The 20,649-nt window shown below is 48.3% G+C and overlaps 1 protein-coding gene across 5 annotated transcripts in view; it reads right to left on the bottom strand.

Moving 5' to 3' along the window:
• The window catches only part of LOC106588327 (E3 ubiquitin-protein ligase SMURF2), a 70,912-nt gene that overhangs the window by 12,252 nt on the left and 38,011 nt on the right, over nt 1–20,649 (bottom strand). For 2 of the 5 annotated variants that reach the window (XM_014177201.3, XM_014177215.3), the window contains exons 5-12: nt 19,592–19,657; nt 18,987–19,071; nt 18,321–18,404; nt 15,973–16,190; nt 10,360–10,444; nt 8,260–8,418; nt 7,878–7,961; nt 1,365–1,581 (exon numbers count right to left, since the gene is read on the bottom strand). In XM_014177201.3, the coding sequence (XP_014032676.1) occupies nt 1,365–1,581; nt 7,878–7,961; nt 8,260–8,418; nt 10,360–10,444; nt 15,973–16,190; nt 18,321–18,404; nt 18,987–19,071; nt 19,592–19,657 (998 nt within the window). Of the gene's footprint in view, nt 1–1,364; nt 1,582–7,877; nt 7,962–8,259; nt 8,419–10,359; nt 10,445–15,972; nt 16,191–17,159; nt 17,294–18,320; nt 18,405–18,986; nt 19,072–19,591; nt 19,658–20,649 lie in introns of those variants that run through there. The other 3 variants (XM_014177210.3, XM_014177223.3, XM_082964977.1) reach the window with 2 other exon arrangements.

Raw genomic sequence — 20,649 nt, 5'->3', positions numbered from 1 at the left:
TCAAAAACAAACTCCTGCCACCACAGCACAGAGCTGTGAGGAGTGTTGCAACTGTGAACGCAGCAAAGCACAGGAAGCAGGCTCGAGGAGAAGCAGGAGAGTGAAGCGAGGGTTATTAGTTAGGAAATTACAGTACACTGGTCAGTGGCGAACAATGCCACCAGTCCCTGTTGAAATTGCAGGCAGGGCGCGCCACACACACGGGCGCACGCTCGCTTTGCTTTCTTGCACATCGTGTCCCCGTGGCTGTTACGTCCCGAGGATGAAGTCATTTCTTTTTTTCATTGCTCAAATTGTACCGGCAAAAGATGTCCGTCCCCAAAAATTGCTACTAGGTCCTTCCTCCCTCTCTCTCTCTCTCCCCCCCCTCCTTCCCCCTACTTTTAACTGCTGAAATCATCCTGAAAGAATGCCTTGCCGTGGAAGAACAAATGATTGGAGGAGGCGAAAGAAAGAGGAAACTGTGGTGTTTGAAGGGGCCTTTTTCCTCTCTGGTTTTTACTGCGAATCGTAATGAATTTGGGGGTATTACTGCTCAGTTGTCATAGGCCTTTTCTTGCAGACTGTAAATGGATACAAAGCAACCTACAAACCGTATGGGTGTGCATGTTTGTAGACTTGTAACCGAGTGTGTTTTTGTGTTTATATATATATATATATAGATTTCTTTTTTTCTTCAGTATAAGTGCTTGTTTGGGTGTACGAGCATGTACTATTGCATGTGTCATTTTTACATGTATGCCGGTGTACAAAACATTAAGAGCACCTGCTCTTTCCATGACAAAGTCAGCCAATAGTATGATCCATTATTGATGTCACTTGTTAATTCCACTTCAAATCAGCATAGGGGAGGAGTCAGGTTAAAGAAGGATGTTTAAGCCTTGTAGACATGGATTGTGTATGTGTGCCATTCAGCGGGTGAATGGGCAAGACAAAAAACTTAAGTGCCTTTGAACGGGGTATGGTAGTATGTGCCAAGAACTGCAGCGCTGGTGGGTTTTTCCACTCTCCCGCATCTATCAGGAATGGTCCTCCAGCCAACTTGACACAGCTGTGAGAAGCGTTGGAGTCAACATGCGTCAGCATCCTTGTGGAATGCTTTCGACACCTTCTAGAGTCCATGCCCTGACTAATTGAGGCTGTTCTGAGGGCAAAAGCATGGGGGGGCGCAACTCTATATTAGGAAGGTGTGTGTAGCCTACTTTAGAATGTATGCTTGATTTGTGGCGGATGACTGAGCTACGCCTCTCAATGTAAAGCACTACCTATATACATGAAAATGCAATCCATTACGATCCAGTATAAAATGAAGCCATCAATCACACACCTGGACAGGGTTCACACAGGGTCCCCCCTCAGTTTACCTCAAAGATCTCCTCGCGGCAGACGTCGATGCGACAGTGTCCTGCCTGGGGCTGCTGATTGGACAGCTCCTGCCGGAGGATCTTGAGCTTCTGGACCAGGTCCCTCTTGTACTTGGGCACGGTGAGGCACTCGGCCTCCTCGGGGAGCTGGGCCGGGGACAACGCCGGGACCTGCGGGGGGGGCTGCTGCTCCTTCAACTGGTTCGACTGACGACTACTGGGGAGGGAGACGAGCAGAAATGCTCAATGTTAAACAGTAAAAGACTGCAATATGAACTCAAACAAGACAATTGTAACACATGGAATGAAATGATGAACCCCATCTTTCTCTCTATTGAGTATTGTTTTGGCAATAGTGGACTGCTCCTTTAAATGGCAAGGCAGCTCGTTTTGAATTTGGATAGACAGAGAGCAAGAGAGAGGTAGTGTGGACTGTGGAGAACACGGGGTTAAACGTGTGTATGGGTGCAAATGAACCCCTTCAGGGAAACCTTGGGACTTCCGACAAGCCCTCTAAGCACTAACCTCTGACTGCAACTTCATAGAACCCCCCGCATCCCCCCTGCACCCTCATCCTCCACTCTGTCTCTTCCCCAAATCTCAGTCAATCTGAACTAAATCTCTGACTAGACTGGGACTTCACTGGGCGTCAAGGTGGTATTACTACAGGGCCAAGAGAAAGAGAGAGAGAGAAAATAGAGGCACACAAAGGCAAGTGTTGTGAGGTGCTGGTGGCTGGCGCCTCTGGGCTCTCAGCTCGTTGTAGACAGAGGGAGTTGTGGTCTGTCTGTGCCTTCTGCCGTCCGCCACCACCTCCTCTCCTTCCCTCTCATTTCGGTGCTGGCAGACTAATTAAACACGCAGCCTTCGCTTTGTAAGACACCTCCGTTTCCTCTTTAAAGCCTCAAAGTGCCTTCAAAGTGAAACTGGCGCCTTTCGTCGGTGCCCTCTGCCACCCTGCCCCTGGCTAACCGCGGCCACCGCTGCCCTGGCTCTGTACCCACGTCAGTCTATGCCCATATGGGATGGTTACACGCCTGGGTGGGCCTCGTAAAAACACAGTTCTCCCCCTAAAAAGGGCCAGAGTTTCCAACAGGACGGTACAGAAGACGGAGGTCCTAATAAAAAGACCTACTGTCCAGTAGCCGTACAGTTGCAGCCAAACAAAGATGGTTCACAGAGAGGAAGTTCTTTAAACCGGTGTCTGAGAGGGGAGGCCACAGGCAGAACAGAACATAGCCACCCAAACACCCACACTCTCTCACACACACACACACACACACACACACACACACACACACACACCCTCGTTCACCCTGTCACTCCCTCATTCTTCAGGGGTGGAAAAAAGAAAAGGCGTGTTATATTTGGAGTTCTCCAAACTAAACGGGCCCAGTGTTCCGCCGGTCCGTATCCCTGTATAATCAAGTCAGCTGGTATTTATTTTATTGGCAGCGTCGAGGCCCTTCCATGTCAAAGTGAGGGTAAGGCTCGGCTCGCAGGGCTGAAAACCACTTTAGGAAGACACACACACACACACACACACACACACACACACAGAAAAGAGGCCCTTAAACAAAATGGAATGAGTTTCTCTTGGCTCGGGTTGGGAAGCCCTTGAACCATATAATAAAGCATAATTTGAGCGTTTTCGTTGAGGGCGCGCTGTGTAATTAAAAATACGTTTCAGGCATAGTTCGCCATCTCGGGTTCCCGATTCGGAATGACCTCGGCATATTTCTAACTGTAAATATAGCAGTACAAGTGCGGCTCAGTCGAAAATCACTGGCGCGGAGACACACGAGGGGAAAGAGTCGAGGGTTCCTTTCTGTGACCAGCCTCGATGAAATACGACTATCCGGGTACAAAGACAAATTTTCAAATTCAATCTAGGAGTATTATTGTTATTCCAAGGTAGAAGAACAAGGCGAGGCGAGAGCGAGCGTTGCCAGAACAGGATTCGCTGGACCGAAGCGGTCACAATCATGAAGTTGGCACAGGTTTGGTACCCGAGGTCCCAGCGAATCAAAAGCTCCTTTATTGAGCTGAGCGTACTACCTCGCTATAACCTCCCTCTCCCTGGCCCTTTACACTTCGCGTGAACAGCGGGGAGAAGGCTGCTAAGGGTCGTCCAAGCGGCGCTGTCGTGCTGACTACTACCCACAAAGGAGTGTGTGTTTGTGGCGTTGGAGCTCAACCCTCAAATCACCAATCATCTACCCAGGCTCCGGAAAGGAGGGGAGACGTTCCCTTTGGCAGTGGATGGCCAAGTTCTCCCTAAGGGCAGACAAGGGAAGTATTGCACTATATAGGGAATAAGATGTCAGCCAATCACTACCCTAGGACCACAAAGGTAGCTTTCACAAGCCTGGGGCTGCCTCCCTGTCTCACTCACACAGAGCCCCCATAGACACTGACAATAACACTCTGCTTACAGACAGGATGTTTACAGTATTTAGGCTACATAAAATGTGTCTATACGTCAAAGACACAAAACATGACAGACTAAAAATACATAGACCCATCCAAAGGCCTTGACAACGCTCTGTTTACAGACATGACGTTTACAGAATTTAAGCGACAAAAAGGTGTTTATATGGCACATATCGTGATAAACAAAACAAACTGCAAATACATAAAGACATTTAATTAATTCTCTCACCTTCATTTCACCAGGTAAGTTCGACGCCCCATTGCACACCAAATATAAACGACTTGCTTGAAAAATACAACGCAGACATTGACGTAATGCTGCAGAAATAAATAAATATATATATACATACATATATATATATATATATATATATACATATATATATACACATATACATACATACATACATATATATACATATATACACACACACATATATACCCACGTTTAGTCAGGAACATACATGTGAGAGACAGACGGACAGTGAGCCTGAGTGCAGACCACAGCAACGTGGATGTGAGAGACATGTCTAGCAGTCTGAAGGTCTTTTCCAGTCTGAGGCTGAACCAGCAACCAGTCAGTCAATTATAAACCGGTCAGTGCTGCGTTGACAAAACAGCAGGTAAATGCCACTCCACCCGATCACAGAAATAGCTTTTATTGTTTCTCTATTCTGTCGCTTATTTGTCCATCCCGCCGACCACCAAACCACTAGCAGTGGGCTAGTCTCATCTCACAGTCTCCTTGATTATCGGATTAAAATGAATTCATCTCTCCATCTTTCTACTCTTCTTTATTTGTTACTCTTTCATTTACTTCCTCTCCCTTTCCTCCACATCCAATCACACCCTACCTCTCTCACAAATCACATCTCAATCTACCCCTTACTATTCTACTCCTCTCCCCACTACAGCATCCCTTCATTTCCTGGCCACTAGTCTAGGCAGGGTGGAGAGCACAGGAGCGAAAGAAAGAGGAGAGCGAGATGGAGAGAGAGAGAAGAGAGCAAAGGTGAGAGAGCGCAAAAGTGAGAGAGCGAAGGAGAGGGAGAGCGAGAGAGGTGAGAGCGAGAGAGGTGAGAGCGAGAGAGGTGAGAGCGAGAGAGGTGAGCGAAGGAGAGAAAAAGGAGAGCGTGAGAGAAGGAGAAGAAGAGCGAGAAGAGAGGAACCTCATTGCAGAACAGTAGTCTTCACTTTGACGCATAACTCACATTCCTCTCCTTCCACATCCTCCTTTCTCTCTCTCGCTCTCTCTCATTCTCTAAATCTCTCCCTCGCTCTGGTATACAACTACGCATTCAATTCCTTCCTTCCCAACTTATTTCCAACCCTGTAAAGTGTGACAACTTAGCGATAGTGACAACATCCTATGTTAAACACCAATAAGTGGTCAGGCTATTGTCCTACCTTTTCCTTACATGGAATCAAATAAGAACTCGAAACCTGAATCAAAAACCAAAGCACCGCTAAGTAGGGGCTCCGTACCGTTCAGCTTTTCTAGGGGGTCACACACACTGGAACACAGCATACTGTCACCACACTGTCTCTAACAGCGAGGTAACGCTTATCGTACCATCATCAATAGCATGTCCTCTCTGACAAACTTAAATGGCCCGAGGAATCCCGGCGAAAAACATTTATCAAGCGTGTTGTGGGCCACGGCGGTTGTTGGGTGAAATATTCTGAAATCCTGGGGCTGATCGAAGACAGATGTGCTGCTGATGGCAGGCCAGGCCTGGCTGCAGCACCGCTAGGCTAGCTAGCTAATATGTTTTCCAGCAGCTTAGCGCAGAGCGTTCTGGGATGGGCCAGTAGGGGTGTTACTGGAGCCAGGGGAGCTCTCAATGTTTGGAGGGGGTGACACACACACACACACACACACACACACACACACACACACACTGATGACCCTCCCACTCTGTCTGCCGAATTCTCTCTTTGCTCTTGTTTTCCTTCATAGGATGTCGGTGGGCGGAGTCGGGAAGGTCATCAGCGAAATGGGACACACCTGGGCCCAGGTGTGTCCCGGGATAAATACACCTCTTCCCCATTCATGGAGGAGACTCTCTCCATGCAGACACACTGTTGGATTTTGGTTGTTTGCTTTGGCACCTTTCAACACCCCTCATTATCACATTTATGCACGCAACCCCTCACTTACACTACTGACTACGTACACCATTGTTAATTGTATATAGGATACTTCAGTTATTAAATCTATTTTTGTTATTCCTTGATCTCTACGTTGTCTCCCTTTTGGTTACGGGCTACGAGCCTGTTCCTGACAACACTTGCATACATACACTCAATTCATAAACAGGGTTCACACACACGTTGTCCTCCCTCCCAGTCCAAGATAGCTCACTCTCCTCCCCAGACAGACTAACGTCTCCATCACACACACCCTTCTATCAGCTGCATCTGGTCTCACTTTGCCTGTTTACTTGCCTGTTGTCAGTCAGTACGGACTGTTTATAGTTCCGGCTGAGAACCAGTCAGCAATCAAACAAGATGTCCGTGTTCTGCTAAGTGCCTTTAATACCCAATAAAACACGATTGTGAGAGCGCCAACAAAGCCATAAAAAGAAAGAAAAAAACTGTGTCTTCATAGAAGTGTGCTGACTTGAGGGGGGTGGAAGAAATGTTGCCGTCATAGAAGTGTGCTGACTGAGGGGGGTGGAAGAAATGTTGCCGTCATAGAAGTGTGCTGACTGAGGGGGGTGGAAGAAATATTGCCACATTGCAGCCTTGTTTAAATGGAGTCTGGGGGTTAAATTCCAGGGAGAGAGACGATTGGCTCCTGACTAACTGCCATGTGAGGAGAACAGTAACACACACACACACACACACACACAGGTGCTCAGCACCCTACTCAAATCTACTTACACAGCTATACAGACAGCTCTAACAGCAATTTTGTAAAAATACTAAACAGCACTAAAACACTAGAATGCGATAGGGTAGTGCCTTGTGGCGTAACACACGTCGAGGTACAACAAAGGCCTATACATAGCCAATTAAATAAGACACTATTGGATCTGACTGCTGCCACCAAGTGTATATTATGCAAGTCAACAGTGTGTGGGAGTTTATTGCTTTGGTTTGCATTGCTTTACTTTTCCCTCATCCGTGAAGAAAAACCACATTCCAAGTGTCCAAAAGCAGCTTCTTTCAGAGTGCTGCAAATCTTGCCCTCAAAAGGGAATAAGACAGTGTTGTGCATCAGCGTAAACTCACCAAGCTAGCTCCACTACCGGGGGGGCCATTTTGACACATACGGATACTATTCATGCCGAATGGACCAGATGTTGATTTCACAAACACGCGTCTCGTGCCAGGCGCTGTTATTGCAAGGTTTCAACTGAGAATTCATATTAAAATGCTTTTTCTTAGTAAAAGAAAAACAAAGAATGTGTAATTTTTTTAAGACAAGAAATTCAAGCTCCCTATATCATAGCTGAGATTTACCTCGTTCCCAACTGGGTTTAGCTACTGCCCCTTCACCTGCTCCAGCCGTGTCCACCTTACTGTGTGCAAAGCAGCGTGGGTAATAGCATGTGGTAACTGGACTGTTCCACTGGGGCGCACGGTACACGGCTGGTGTTTGAACAGCTGCTCAGAGGGGGGGTACCGGCATGCACGCACCACATACACCTGCTGGCTTACTGCAGAGAGAGGTCTAGCCTAGTGTTTCCTCAGTAGTGGGACGGCTCCAGCCCAGAGGCCTTTCAAGGCAGGCCACTACCTGAGGTTCAGCTGATGCAGCTCGCTGACAAACTGTTTGCGCACAGACAGACTGCCAGGAGTGTGTGTGCATGTTTAGTGAACATGAATGGCATACGTGAAAATCAACAGTGGCGAAGCTACACACACACACACACACGTAGGGTCACACGTTGTCAGCATTCTTTTTCAGTCTGCTGTTGTGATGTGTGTTTGTCAGCGTGTGTGTGTGTGGTGAAAGGTTGCCGAGTTTGCACACACACACACACACACGTGTGTGGTTGAGTGGTGTGTGTCAGTATTGTTGTTTGTCTCCCCCTGTGGTGTGTGTATGTTTGTGTGTGTGTGTAGGGTTACCTGAGGTTAGTGTTCTGGCTCTGGCTCTCCATGGCCACGCGGGAACCGTTTGGACCAGGGCTGTTTGGACCAGGGCCGTTTGGACTAGGGAGGAAAAGAGGGAGAGAGAGAGAGCGAGAGAGAGAGAGCAACAAACCAACAGTGATATAAAATAGGACATAAAGATCTGATGCCATCACACAGCAGATGGATTCACTAGCAGCAGGTAGAATGCCCCCGACATTTTTGCTACCATGATATTTGACTGTGATCGAGAAAGTAAGCAAACCCAGTGTTTTCAGCTACAAAAGGCATGACCCCTGAGTAGACCACCAGATTAACAGTAAAGACCCCAGCTCGAGTCAAAGGTCACAGCCTGAACAGTGACAGGGTTTGCACTCACTTGAGGACCAGGTGGAGGTTGGCGGAGAGGCGCGGGTCGGTGAACTGCGTGGTTCGGTTGTTGTGGTCCACAAAGTAGACGCGTCCCGTTGCCGTGTTGCGGATCTCCCAGCCCGGCGGCAGAGGACCCAGCTCCTCACAGTTGACGTTGCTCAGATCCCTGGGCATGAAAATAGGACCACAGGAGTCCGTGAACACAACTAAACCATAACCACGTAAACTCCATTGCTCACTCAACATAGGGTGCTAAAACAACAAGGGTATAAACACAATGAGTATAACACTACAGTATTTACTACTATTATCATCATTATACTTGATTGAGTATTAATCATCTAGGTTAATGAGAGTATATTATCTTTTATAGTGTAAGAACCAGGCTATTATAGTACGACTTGTAAACACAGTCACTTTTATTTATTTATTTATTTTTATTTCACCTTTATTTAACCAGGTAGGCTAGTTGAGAACAAGTTCTCATTTACCACTGCGACCTGGCCAAGATAAAGCATAGCAATTCGACACATAAAACAGAGTTACACACGGAATAAACAAAACATACAGTCAATAATACAGTAGGACAAAAGAAAACAAAAAGTCTATATACAGTGAGTGCAAATGAGGTAAGTTAAGGCAATAAATAGGTCATGGTGGCGAAGTAATTACAATATAGCAATTAAACACTGGAATGGTAGATGTCCAGAAGATGAATGTGCACTACTGTTTGACGTCTTTATTCTACCAGTTAGTTAGGATTATTGAGCGCAAATTGTCTTTCTAAGTATACAACAATCTTTTCTCTAAGTATAAAAAGGACATCCCAGAGGCGTGCCTAAATTCAACTCAGCAGAGTCGGATCGATCGCAAAACATCTGAGGAAACACTTTGAATAAATTCCAAAAATTCCTTATCGGTCTCTACTCCCCCATGGACCTAACATTCTTTTCTGTTGAAACCTAAAACCCTGAAGTGGGATGTTAACTGTCCACTAAGGACTCATCGTTAAAACAGTCTGCACATGCCTGGCTAAGCTGTTTCATGACATAATGGGTGTTTGTAACTCGTTCTGGGCCAAATGACCATGATTCAAGGTTGAATCTTAAGGACATTGAATCTCTGAAGATCAAGACTTCGATATGTTCATTATTTGGGATAAATCGGTGTGTGTGTGTGTGTGTGTGTGTGTGTGTGTGTGTGTGTGTGTGTGTGTGTGTGTATTAGCGTATCACTGAACAAGAAATATTCAGTGGAGTGTTCGATTGAACCTTTGTGCAAAACAGTTCAGGAAGGTGAGGAAAGGTCAGGGCACACAACCAGGTTGTGTTCATTAGGCATCAGAAGAAAACGGACTGAAATAGGGAGGTCTACCTGAACTTAAGAGACATTTTAAAATGTTTTCCATTGCATGCCTTAATGAACACGACCCAGAAGACAGACCAAAAAAAGGCTAACAGCGAAAGGTCAATTGTCAAAGTTACTAGTCTGTGTGAAGGAGAGAGAGCGAGAGAGGGAGTGACAGATTGTTATTATGTCAATATTGTAAATCTCCAAAGTAAGCTTTGGCAAATGTACATTGTTACCTCATGTCAATAAAGCAAATTGAATTGAGAGACAGACAGAGACAGACAGACAGACAGAGACAGACAGACAGACAGACAGAGACACAGACAGACAGACAGACAGAGAGACACAGAGACAGACAGACAGACAGACAGACAGACAGAGACACAGACAGACAGAGACACAGGCAGACAGAGACACAGGCAGACAGAGACACAGGCAGACAGAGACACAGGCAGACAGAGACACAGGCAGACAGAGACACAGGCAGACAGAGACACAGGCAGACAGAGACACAGGCAGACAGAGACACAGGCAGACAGAGACACAGGCAGACAGAGACACAGGCAGACAGAGACACAGGCAGACAGAGACACAGGCAGACAGAGACACAGGCAGACAGAGACACAGGCAGACAGAGACACAGGCAGACAGAGACACAGGCAGACAGAGACACAGGCAGACAGAGACACAGGCAGACAGAGACACAGGCAGACAGGCGGAGGTGAGTGTGAGTGTGTGTGTTCATAGCATTGTGTACCTGGGCACTCGGGGGTCGTGCCATGTGCTGACGCCCGTCTGGGTGTGGAGGAAGTACACCTGGCCCTGCTGCGTGGTTCTCTGCTCTGTGAGGGGGGGGACACAAAGACAACACCGTGAGAAAAGCTGAGGGAATATTAAAAATGGCACACCCTTTTGTTCTTCAATTCTTTCAACTTAAAACGGAACACAAATTAGTATTTATGTTCTAAAAATATGGACACCCGGTATGTGCACACTGACGGCGACAGGGCACCGGTGTGTGTGCAAGGTGCATGCACATGTAGTCCCTCATTCACCCCCATTATCCGTTGCCGCTTGGTATAGACCACCCTCTGGCCCCAGCTGTGCTCTGGACACCATATGTGAATTGATTGCCCCCCATCTATCTTCAGAGCTCGTGCTGCTAGATGACCTAAACTGGGACATGCTTAACACCCTGGCCATCCTACAATCTAAGCTTGATGCCCTCAATCTCACACAAATTATCAATGAACCTACCAGGTACAACCCCAAATCCATAAACACAGGCACCCTCATAGATGTCATCCTAACCAACTTGCCCTCCAAATACACCTCTGCTGTTTTCAACCAAGATCTCAGCGATCACTGCCTCATTGCCTGCATCCGTAATGGGTCTGCGGTCAAACAACCACCCCTCATCATTGTCAAACGCTCCCTAAAACACTTCTGCGAGCAGGCCTTTCTAATCAATCTGGCCCGGGTATCCTGGAAGGATATTGACCTCATCCCGTCAGTAGAGGATGCCTGGTTATTCTTTAAAAGTGCCTTCCTCACCATCCTAAATAAGCATGCCCCATTCAAAAAATGTTGAACCAGGAACAGATATAGCCCTTGGTTCATTCCAGACCTGACTGCCCTTGACCAGCACAAAAACATCCTGTGGCGTACTGCATTAGCATTGAATGGCCCCCGTGATATGCAACTTTTCAGGGAAGTTAGGAACAAATACACAGGCAGATAGGAAAGCTAAGGCTAGCTTTTTCAAACAGAAATTTGCATCCTGTAGCACAAACTCAAAAAAGTTCTGTGACACTAAAGTCCATGGATAATAAGAGCACCTCCTCTCAGCTGCCCACTGCACTGAGGCTAGGAAACACTGTCACCACCGATAAATCCACTATAATTGAGAATTTCAATAAGCATTTTTCTACGGCTGGCCATGCTTTCCACCTGGCTACCCCTACCCCGGTCAACAGCACTGCACCCCCCACAACATCTCACCCAAGCCTCCTCCATTTCTCCTTCACCCAAATCCAGATAGCTGATGTTCTGAAAGAGCTGCAAAATCTGGACCCCTTCAAATCAGCCAGGCTAGACAATCTGGACCCTCTATTTCTAAAATGATCTGCCGAAATTGTTGCAACCCCTATTACTAGCCTGTTCAACCTCTCTTTCGTATCGTCTGAGATTCCCAAAGATTGGAAAGCTGCCGCGGTCATCACCCTCTTCAAAGGGGGAGACACGCTAGACCCAACCTGCTACAGACCTATATCTATCCTACCCTGTCTTTCTAAGGTCTTCGAAAGCCAAGTCAACAAACAGATTACCGACCATTTCGAATCCCACCGTAACTTCTCCGCTATACAATCTGGTTTCAGAGCTGGTCATGGGTGCACCTCAGCCACGCTCAAGGTCCTAAACGATATCATAACCGCCATCGATAAGAGACATTACTGTGCAGCTGTATTCATCGACCTGGCCAAGGCTTTCAACTCTGTCAATCACTACATTCTTATCGGCAGACTCAACAGCCTTGGTTTCTCAAATAACTGCCTCGCCTGGTTCACCAACTACTTCTCAGACAGAGTTCAGTATGTCAAATTGGAGGGCCTGTTGTCCGGACCTCTGGCAGTCTCTATGGGGGTGCCACAGGGTTCAATTCTTGGGCCACCTCTTTTCTCTGTATATATCAATGATGTCGCTCCTGCTGCTGGTGATTCTCTGATCCACCTCTACGCAGACGACACCATTCTGTATACTTCTGGCCTTTCTTTGGACACTGTGTTAACTAACCTCCAGACGAGCTTCAATGCCATACAACTCTCCTTCCGTGGCCTCCAACTGCTCTTAAATGCTAGTAAAACTAAATGCATGCTCCTCAACCGATCTCTGCCCGCACCCGCCCGCCCGACTAGCATCACTACTCTGGACGGTTCTGACTTAGAATATGTGGACAACTACAAATACCTAGGTGTCTGGCTAGACTGTAAACTCTCCTTCCAGACTCACATTAAGCATCTCCAATCCAAAATTAAATCTAGAATCGGCTTCCTATTTCGCAACAAAGCATCCTTCACTCATGCTGCCAGACTTCGGCGATGTCATTTACAAAATAGCCTCCAACACTCTACTCAACAAATTGGATGCAGTCTATCACAGTGCCATCCGCTTTGTCACCAAAGCCCCATATACTACCCACCACTGCGACCTGTACGCTCTCGTTGGCTGGCCCTCGCTTCATATTCATCGCCAAACCCACTGGCTCCAGGTCATCTACACGTCTTTGCTAGGTAAAGTCCCGCCTTATCTCAGCTCACTGGTCACCATAGCAGCACCCACTCGTAGCACGCGCTCCAGCAGGTATATCTCACTGGTCACCCCCAAAGCCAATTCCTCCTTTGGCCGCCTTCCAGTTCTCTGCTGCCAATGACTGGAACGAACTGCAAAAATCACTGAAGCTGGAGACTCATATCTCCCCCACTAGCTTTAAGCACCAGCTGTCAGAGCAGCTCACTGCACCTGTACATAGCCCATCCAACTACCTTATCCCCATACTGTATCTATCTATCCATCTATCTTGCTCCTTTGCACCCCAGTATCTCTACTTGCACACTCATCTATCACTCGTGTTTAATTGGTATATTGTAATTACTTCGCCACCATGGCCTATTTATTGCCTTACCTCCCTTATCTTACCTCATTTGCTCACACTGTATATAGACTTTTTCTATTGTATTATTGACTATGTTTTATTTATTCCATGTGTAACTCTGTGTTGTTGTAGGTGTCGAACTGCTTTGCTTTATCTTGGCCAGGTCGCAGTTGTAAATAAGAACTTGTTCTCAACTAGCCTACCTGCTTAAATAAAAGATGAAAATATATATATATATTATATCTCTCACCTCTCACTCCCTCAGGTCTTGGGAACCCCACACAACCAGACAGAGACTGAGTCGAAGGAGAAAAACGCCCTCTGGCCTTAAGTGAGTCACCTCTGCCAAGAACACCGGGCATTTTCAGGGGCATGGATCACCGGCATTCTAACTGAATGCCATTCATCACCAACCGTATCGTTTCCTTCACAGACTCTCTGGTTCAGTTTTTCTACAGAGCTCAGTGTGGAGCCTTGAGTTTATGCAGTTCAACACAGAGGCCCAAGAGCACTGCAGGAGATGTACAAAACGTTCCATGACAGACAGACTGACCAGGTGAAAGTTATGATCCCTTATTGACGTCACTTGTTAAATCCACTTCAAAACAGTGTAGATGAAGGGGAGGAGACGGGTTAAAGGAAGATTTTTTTTAAGCCTTCAGACATGGATTGTGTATGTGTGCCATTCAAAGGGTGAATGGGCAAGACGAAAGATTGAAGGTGCCTTTGAACGGAGTATGGTAGCAGGTGCCTGGCGCACCGGTTTGTGTCAAAGAACTGCAACGCAGCTGGGTCTTTCACGCTCAACAGTTTCCCGCGTGTATCAAGACGGGTCCACCACCCAAAGGACATCCAGACAACTGTGGGAAGCATTGGAGTCAACATGGGTCAGCATCCCTGTGGAACACTTTCGACACCTTGTAGAGTCCATGCCCCGATGAATGTTTGGTATACTCAGTATATACTCATCATTTATGAATTTGCTAAGTTGTGTCGTATATAAAAATAGGAGTTAGAAAGAGAGGATGGGGAACTTCCACAGAACAGGAAGATTGTGGTGGCTGGTGGCCTGGCGCTGTGAACCAGTGTACTTGTTTCAGCATATCAACAATGGTGCAATACACTCGCCTGTTGACATCCAATGTTTTTAAATTGTATCTCGTCCTCAGGCCAACCGCTATCACATACACAGAGAGAGAGAGAGAGAGAGAGAGAGAGAGAGAGAGAGAGAATCGGCTGGCGGACCAGACTACAAGCAAATAAGCTATTAAATACATAAATGAACTAACTGTGTGTTGGTCTCCGGCTGCGAAAGTCAAACTGGTCCAACACTGTGCACGGGGTGCTCGAAATAGCTGCACTCCGTAGCAACAGCCTAGCAACCACCAGCCTGTAGTACTTAAATCTTATTGCATAATGTATGTAATACGTTCCATCTGCATGTATAATGTATACAAGACTGAACAGAGGGAACAATAATATCTGACGCTTCGACAAGGGCAGACGTGGGGGTTGACCAAAAACACACAAATGAAAACCAGTTCCCCTCGAATGCACCCTTTCCTGCCCTCCACATGAGGGAAATGTTCTCTCTCCCTTCCCCTCAAGCGTTCTCGCTCTCCTCCTCTTGGGCTCACTCTCTCCTTCTCTCGCCCCCCCCCCCTCAAGCGTTCTCGCTCTCCTCCTCTTGGGCTCACTCTCTCCTTCTCTCGCCCCCCCCCCCCTCAAGCGTTCTCGCTCTCCTCCTCTTGGGCTCACTCTCTCCTTCTCTCGCCCCCCCCCCTCCGTCTTTCCTTTGTGAGAATATCACTCGGCACTGCAAGAACACTTTGGAGCGCTGGGAAGTGTTGGCAAACATGGGGAAGTGAGGAGAGGAGAAGAGGTGAGGAGAGAAGAGGGGCCTTGAAAGCACAGCCTGCGCTGATTGCAGCTGTTATGTGGTGCTGTGGGAAGAGGGAAGCCGAGAGAGGGAGGGAGGAAAGGAAGGAGAGAGAGGGAGGGAACTGAGAAAAGTAAGGAGGGACAGAGGGATCTAGAGAGACAGGGAGGGGGACAGGGGGAAGGAGGGGTAAAGGCTGTGGTTGTAGCAGCAGGGAGATTGTTCTACTACCCTCTCAAAGGCTGATAACAAAGCCATGTTTGCCCTGGTACTACCCTGCTACATGGAAACTGCAAGGTCCATTCATTCCTTTCACTGATAATTAGTGTGTGCGTTCATGTGTGCGTACGTGTGTTCGTGTGACTCTGTAGCTCTGAGTCAGGTCAGTTGAGGTGTGTTTATGTAAGCATGTTACTGTGCTTACAGAAGCCTTTGGCACATCATGCTGGCTGAGTGAGCGAACGGTTCTCTCTCTCTCTCCTCGATAATGAGTAACTATACACATATTCCTTAGGTAGGTCAGGCAGAGGGTGTTGTGTGTCTGACTGCACCCCTGTCCTCTCCATATCCCTTGGGTAGGTCATGTGGCTTTGTAGGCTAGTGTGTGTGTGTGTGTGTGTGTGTGTGTGTGTGTGTGTGTGTGTGTGTGTGTGTGGTGCGGGTGTGTTTCTGTAACCACATCACCTGACCACCATATCACCCAGGCAGGTCAGGCAGTGTGAAAATTAGTATGTATACATTAGTTATGTGACTGTGTGTGTGTTAGTGTATATACTTGTACGCAGGTCTTTGTATGCCGGTATGTCGGTTGTTGTTGTTGTTGTTGTTGTGTGTCTCACCGTATCCCTCTGGCAGGTCCGGCGGGGTGTGGAGGTGGGTCCTGCTCATGTAGTTCCTGTGTCTCTGGGAGCGGACGCGTCTCTCCTGGACCCGCGGGTCACTGCCACTGCTGGGCAGCACACCGATGGCCGCCCCGTTGGGCGTCATGACCGGCGTGTTCTCATCCACCACGCAGCTGAGGGGCCGCCCGGAGGGGCTGGAGTACTCAGACGCCGGCCTGGAAAGGAAGGGGGGGGGGACAAAGGTTGAGACAATATCTAAGAAAGTGTGCACATTTGACGGGGTATTGTTTGTGTGTAAACGTGCGATGGCGTCGGACTGTGTTTGTCCCCCTGCCTGTGTGTGTGTGTGTGTCTTAGTGGCAGCCTAGTCCATGAGAGTGGCAGGAAAGCAACTGATAAGATGACTGGTCAAAGGGAGGAAGAAAAGGAGAGGAGACGAGACAGAGCCCCCCCCCCCCACTGACCCAGACCACTTTGTCTGGCCATCCAGGGCCACTGACGCCTTGGTTATCTCCCTCGACAACCCCCCCCCCGCCTTAACCCCTGCCTCACCCACCTCCTCTCCCCTAACCCAATCCCACAGCACACCCCTCCCCAGCCAGCTTAAAGAAAAATAGGAAGGCCAGCTCCAGAGGGGTAATTTATTTGTTTGCTTACTTCCCTAATCGGCTCCACTGATACGGGGGCCATGTAAGGAAGGCGACAGTTGTTCCAGGAGAAAGGTGGGCCAAGCCAAACCTGGCTGGCCCTATTTATGGGACTGAGCCTTTCAGGAAATTGATAGAAACTCACTCATTAGGCTGCCCAGTGACTGGTTTGTTTTCCTTTTACAATAGTGCATAGTGCAAGGCACAATATACTACTAGACAAGCTTGATTTGCAAGGGGAGGTTGTAGTTGTGGCATATAAGCAACAGTTTCCCTTAGGACTTAGTTGGAGAGGTTGGGTGCCCTTTTAAAGGGCAACGTAAGGAAGACACACTAATAAACAGGCCAGAGGTGAAGAGGGAGATTGATGATGTGTTGTATAAGAAATGTCTGGACTGTTTATGTAAATTACAGATGATGGATCTGATCTTTGGTACTCAGTGTGTGAACAAACGGCCTGCTGGATGTTGGCAGCACTCCAGGGTCAGTAGCTTCCGAGGGAGATTCTATCCGGCGCAAAGGTGTGTGTGGACGTACCGGGTGGGCCTCTCCCATTGCGTGGTGTGTGTGTGTGTGTGATGGACGTACCGGGTGGGCCTCTCCCATTGCGTGGTGTGTGTGTGTGTGTATGGACGTACCAGGTGGGCCTCTCCCATTGCGTGGTGCGTGTGTGTGTGTGTGTGTGTGTGTGTGTGGACGTACCGGGTGGGTCTCTCCCATTGCGTGGTGTGTGTGTGTGTGTGGACGTACCGGGTGGGCCTCTCCCATTGAGTGGTGTGTGTGTGTGTGGACGTACCGGGTGGGCCTCTCCCATTGCGTGGTGTGTGTGTGTGTGTGTGTGTGTGTGTGTGTGTGTGTGTGTGTGTGTGTGTGTATTGACGTACCGGGTGGGCCTCTCCCATTGCGTGGTGCGTGTGTGTGTGTGTGTGGACGTACCGGGTGGGCCTCTCCCATTGCGTGGTGTGTGTATTGACGTACCGGGTGGGCCTCTCCCATTGCGTGGTGTGTGTGTGTGTGTGTGTGTGTGTGTGTGTGTGTGTGTGTGTGTGTGTGTATTGACGTACCGGGTGGGCCTCTCCCATTGCGTGGTGCGTGTGTTGTGTGTGTGGACGTACCGGGTGGGCCTCTCCCATTGCGTGGTGTGTGTGTGTGTGTGTGTGTGTGTGTGTGTGGACGTACCGGGTGGGCCTCTCCCATTGCGTGGTGTGTGTGTGGACGTACCGGGTGGGCCTCTCCCATTGCGTGGTGTGTGTGTGGACGTACCGGGTGGGCCTCTCCCATTGCGTGGTGTGTGTATTGACGTACCGGGTGGGCCTCTCCCATTGCGTGGTGCGTGTGTTGTGTGTGTGGACGTACCGGGTGGGCCTCTCCCATTGCGTGGTGTGTGTGTGTGTGTGTGTGTGTGGACGTACCGGGTGGGCCTCTCCCATTGCGTGGTGTGTGTGTGTGTGTGTGTGGACGTACCGGGTGGGCCTCTCCCATTGCGTGGTGTGTGTGTGTGTATTGACGTACCGGGTGGGCCTCTCCCATTGCGTGGTGTGTGTGTGTGTATTGACGTACCGGGTGGGCCTCTCCCATTGCGTGGTGTGTGTGTGGACGTACCGGGTGGGCCTCTCCCATTGCGTGGTGTGTGTGTGGACGTACCGGGTGGGCCTCTCCCATTGCGTGGTGTGTGTGTGTGTGTGTGTATTGACGTACCGGGTGGGCCTCTCCCATTGCGTGGTGCGTGTGATGTGGTTAAGGTACTGGATCCGACCAGAGGCTGTTCTCCTCTCCTCCCAGCTGATACAGACACACACAGGAAGACCGACACAGTGAGCAACAGACCAAGGAACAAGTATTTCCATATGCATTATCATTTCTTTTATCCAACCAACCTATTCAATATGCCCCTATTCCAATGAGATTCAGATCAACCGTCAAGCTAAACCTTATTTTTTTATTGTATAACTCTCTACATAAGAAAATGATCTAATAGCTGATTTAGGCTTGATCTGGCAATGCGGTCTGGAGGCTCTGTATGAAGGGTGTGACGCAATTGCAGAGCCTCCAGAGGCTTGCAGAATCCAAATCGAGCCCCTCAAAATGTTCTAACAACGCAGAGAGTTCCGTATAACTTTGACATGACTGGTTGATGGGTAGGTGGGGGCAGGATGTCCTGTATAAACACAAACCCACTTCCTTGACAACAGTTCTTGCTCAACAGCTCCGCTACACGAAGTGCAAGAAGTATGAAAGCCCTGACTTAAAATGCTGTACGGCCGATGCAGGCGCCGGATTGGCCATGCAGAGCCTCTCTCATTGGATACACGCAAACTGGTACATAATGTAGCTTTAGTCAAAAGAAACATCCGGAGGCCTTACCCGTCAGGTAAATCATTATCAAACAGACGGCTGCAGTCCACCACGGGGCCTCCTGTGCCGATACGGTCTCTGGACTGTAGACTCACTGGAGACAACAGCAGCAGTTAGTTATACAGAACCGCATGATATTGGTCTAAGGCCATGAGAATGAGATTATCCTAACCGTAACCTGACCAAGGAAAACTCTCGACCCTAGTTGAACTGGGGCTCAGAGTTCTTCCTGGTCAGGTGCCAGTCTGGAAAAGATCTCCAACGCTAAAGCAGTGGGGTGGTGAGGTAAACCCAGAGTACTGAGACACCGGATCCAGATAGACCCGTCTGTGTTGTGCAAACAGACTCTGTGGAAACCTAAGAGGAGACGACGAGCTACTCAGACAGACGTGGCTTTCCTTTCAGACAGTCCGATGATGGTGGCGAAACATCCACCAGACCTGCGGATGTGTCAGACAGAACCGCAGTCTGCAAACTCGGACCAAAGTGTGTTTTTGTGTGTGTGTGTGTGCGTGCGTGCTTGCTTCTGTGGGTGTGCGTGCGTGCGGAGTTGTGTGTGTGTGTGACGCGCGCGTACTTGTGTGCGGTCCACAGCACTGCACAGATCTACTCACCAACTATCTGGCCTCTCACTGTGTCGTTGTCATTGGGGCCCAGCTTGTTCAGGTCCAGTCTCTGATCTGTGGGTTTAGAAGAGAACAATATTCATGAGCAAAGAATAACTTATCAAAGCTTTATTTTTCCCCAAGGGAATTTATAAAGCTTAAAGGAATTATATCTGTCTGGCCTTAGTATTGAGTAAGGACAAGACAAACACTGTTGTTATTACAATAGCGTTATGTCATCACCACAAGAGGAACACAATACCCCGCAACACCATACTACCCTGCATCCCACTGCTGGCTTGCCTCTGAAGCTAAGCAGGGTTGGTCCCTGGATGGGAGACCAGATGCTGCTGGAAGTGGTGTTGGAGGGACAGTAGGAGGCACTCTTTCCTCTGTTCTAAAAAAAAAGATCCCAGGGCTGTAATTGGGGACATTGCCTTGTGTAGGGTGCCATCTTTCTGAGGGACGTTAAACGGGTGTCCTGACTCTTTGTGGTCACTACAAATCCCATGGCACTTATCGTAAGAGTAGGGGTGTTAACCCTGGTGTCCTGGCTAAATTCCCAAGCTGTCCCTCATACCATCACGGTCACCTATTCATCCCCCTCCTCTCCCCTGTAACTATTCCCCAGGTCGTTGCTGTAAATCAGAATGGGTTCTCAGTCAACTTACCTGGTAAAATAAGTGCCAATTTTTTTTTTTTATAATCCTCATACAACATATCACTTTGCCTTCAAAACAAGAGGTGACGAAAACTAATACCTTGGACAACAAGAGAAATATGAAAAGATGAAGACAAGGAGTCAGAAAACTACATCAAATCTGCCTATGAACAAGACCGTCAGCCAATGTAGGCCTACACTAGTAAAGGGATCTCCATTTCACAGTGCAGGTTAAGACCTGATCCCAAATCAGCCATAGCTGCTCTCCCTCTACTCATCCTAAAACATCCTAGACATATATGTCAGCTCCTATTAGCTAACTCTTTGGTCTGGGTCAGGGGGAGCAGAAAGTGAGAGTAGACCCTAGGTTGTTTCCAGACTACGGGAGACAGGTGGGTATGTGGGG

This window comes from Salmo salar, chromosome 02 (assembly GCF_965601325.2).
Source record: "Salmo salar chromosome 02, fSalSal1, whole genome shotgun sequence".
Lineage (NCBI taxonomy): Eukaryota > Metazoa > Chordata > Actinopteri > Salmoniformes > Salmonidae > Salmo > Salmo salar.
This window is presented reverse-complemented; position numbering and strand designations above follow the sequence as displayed.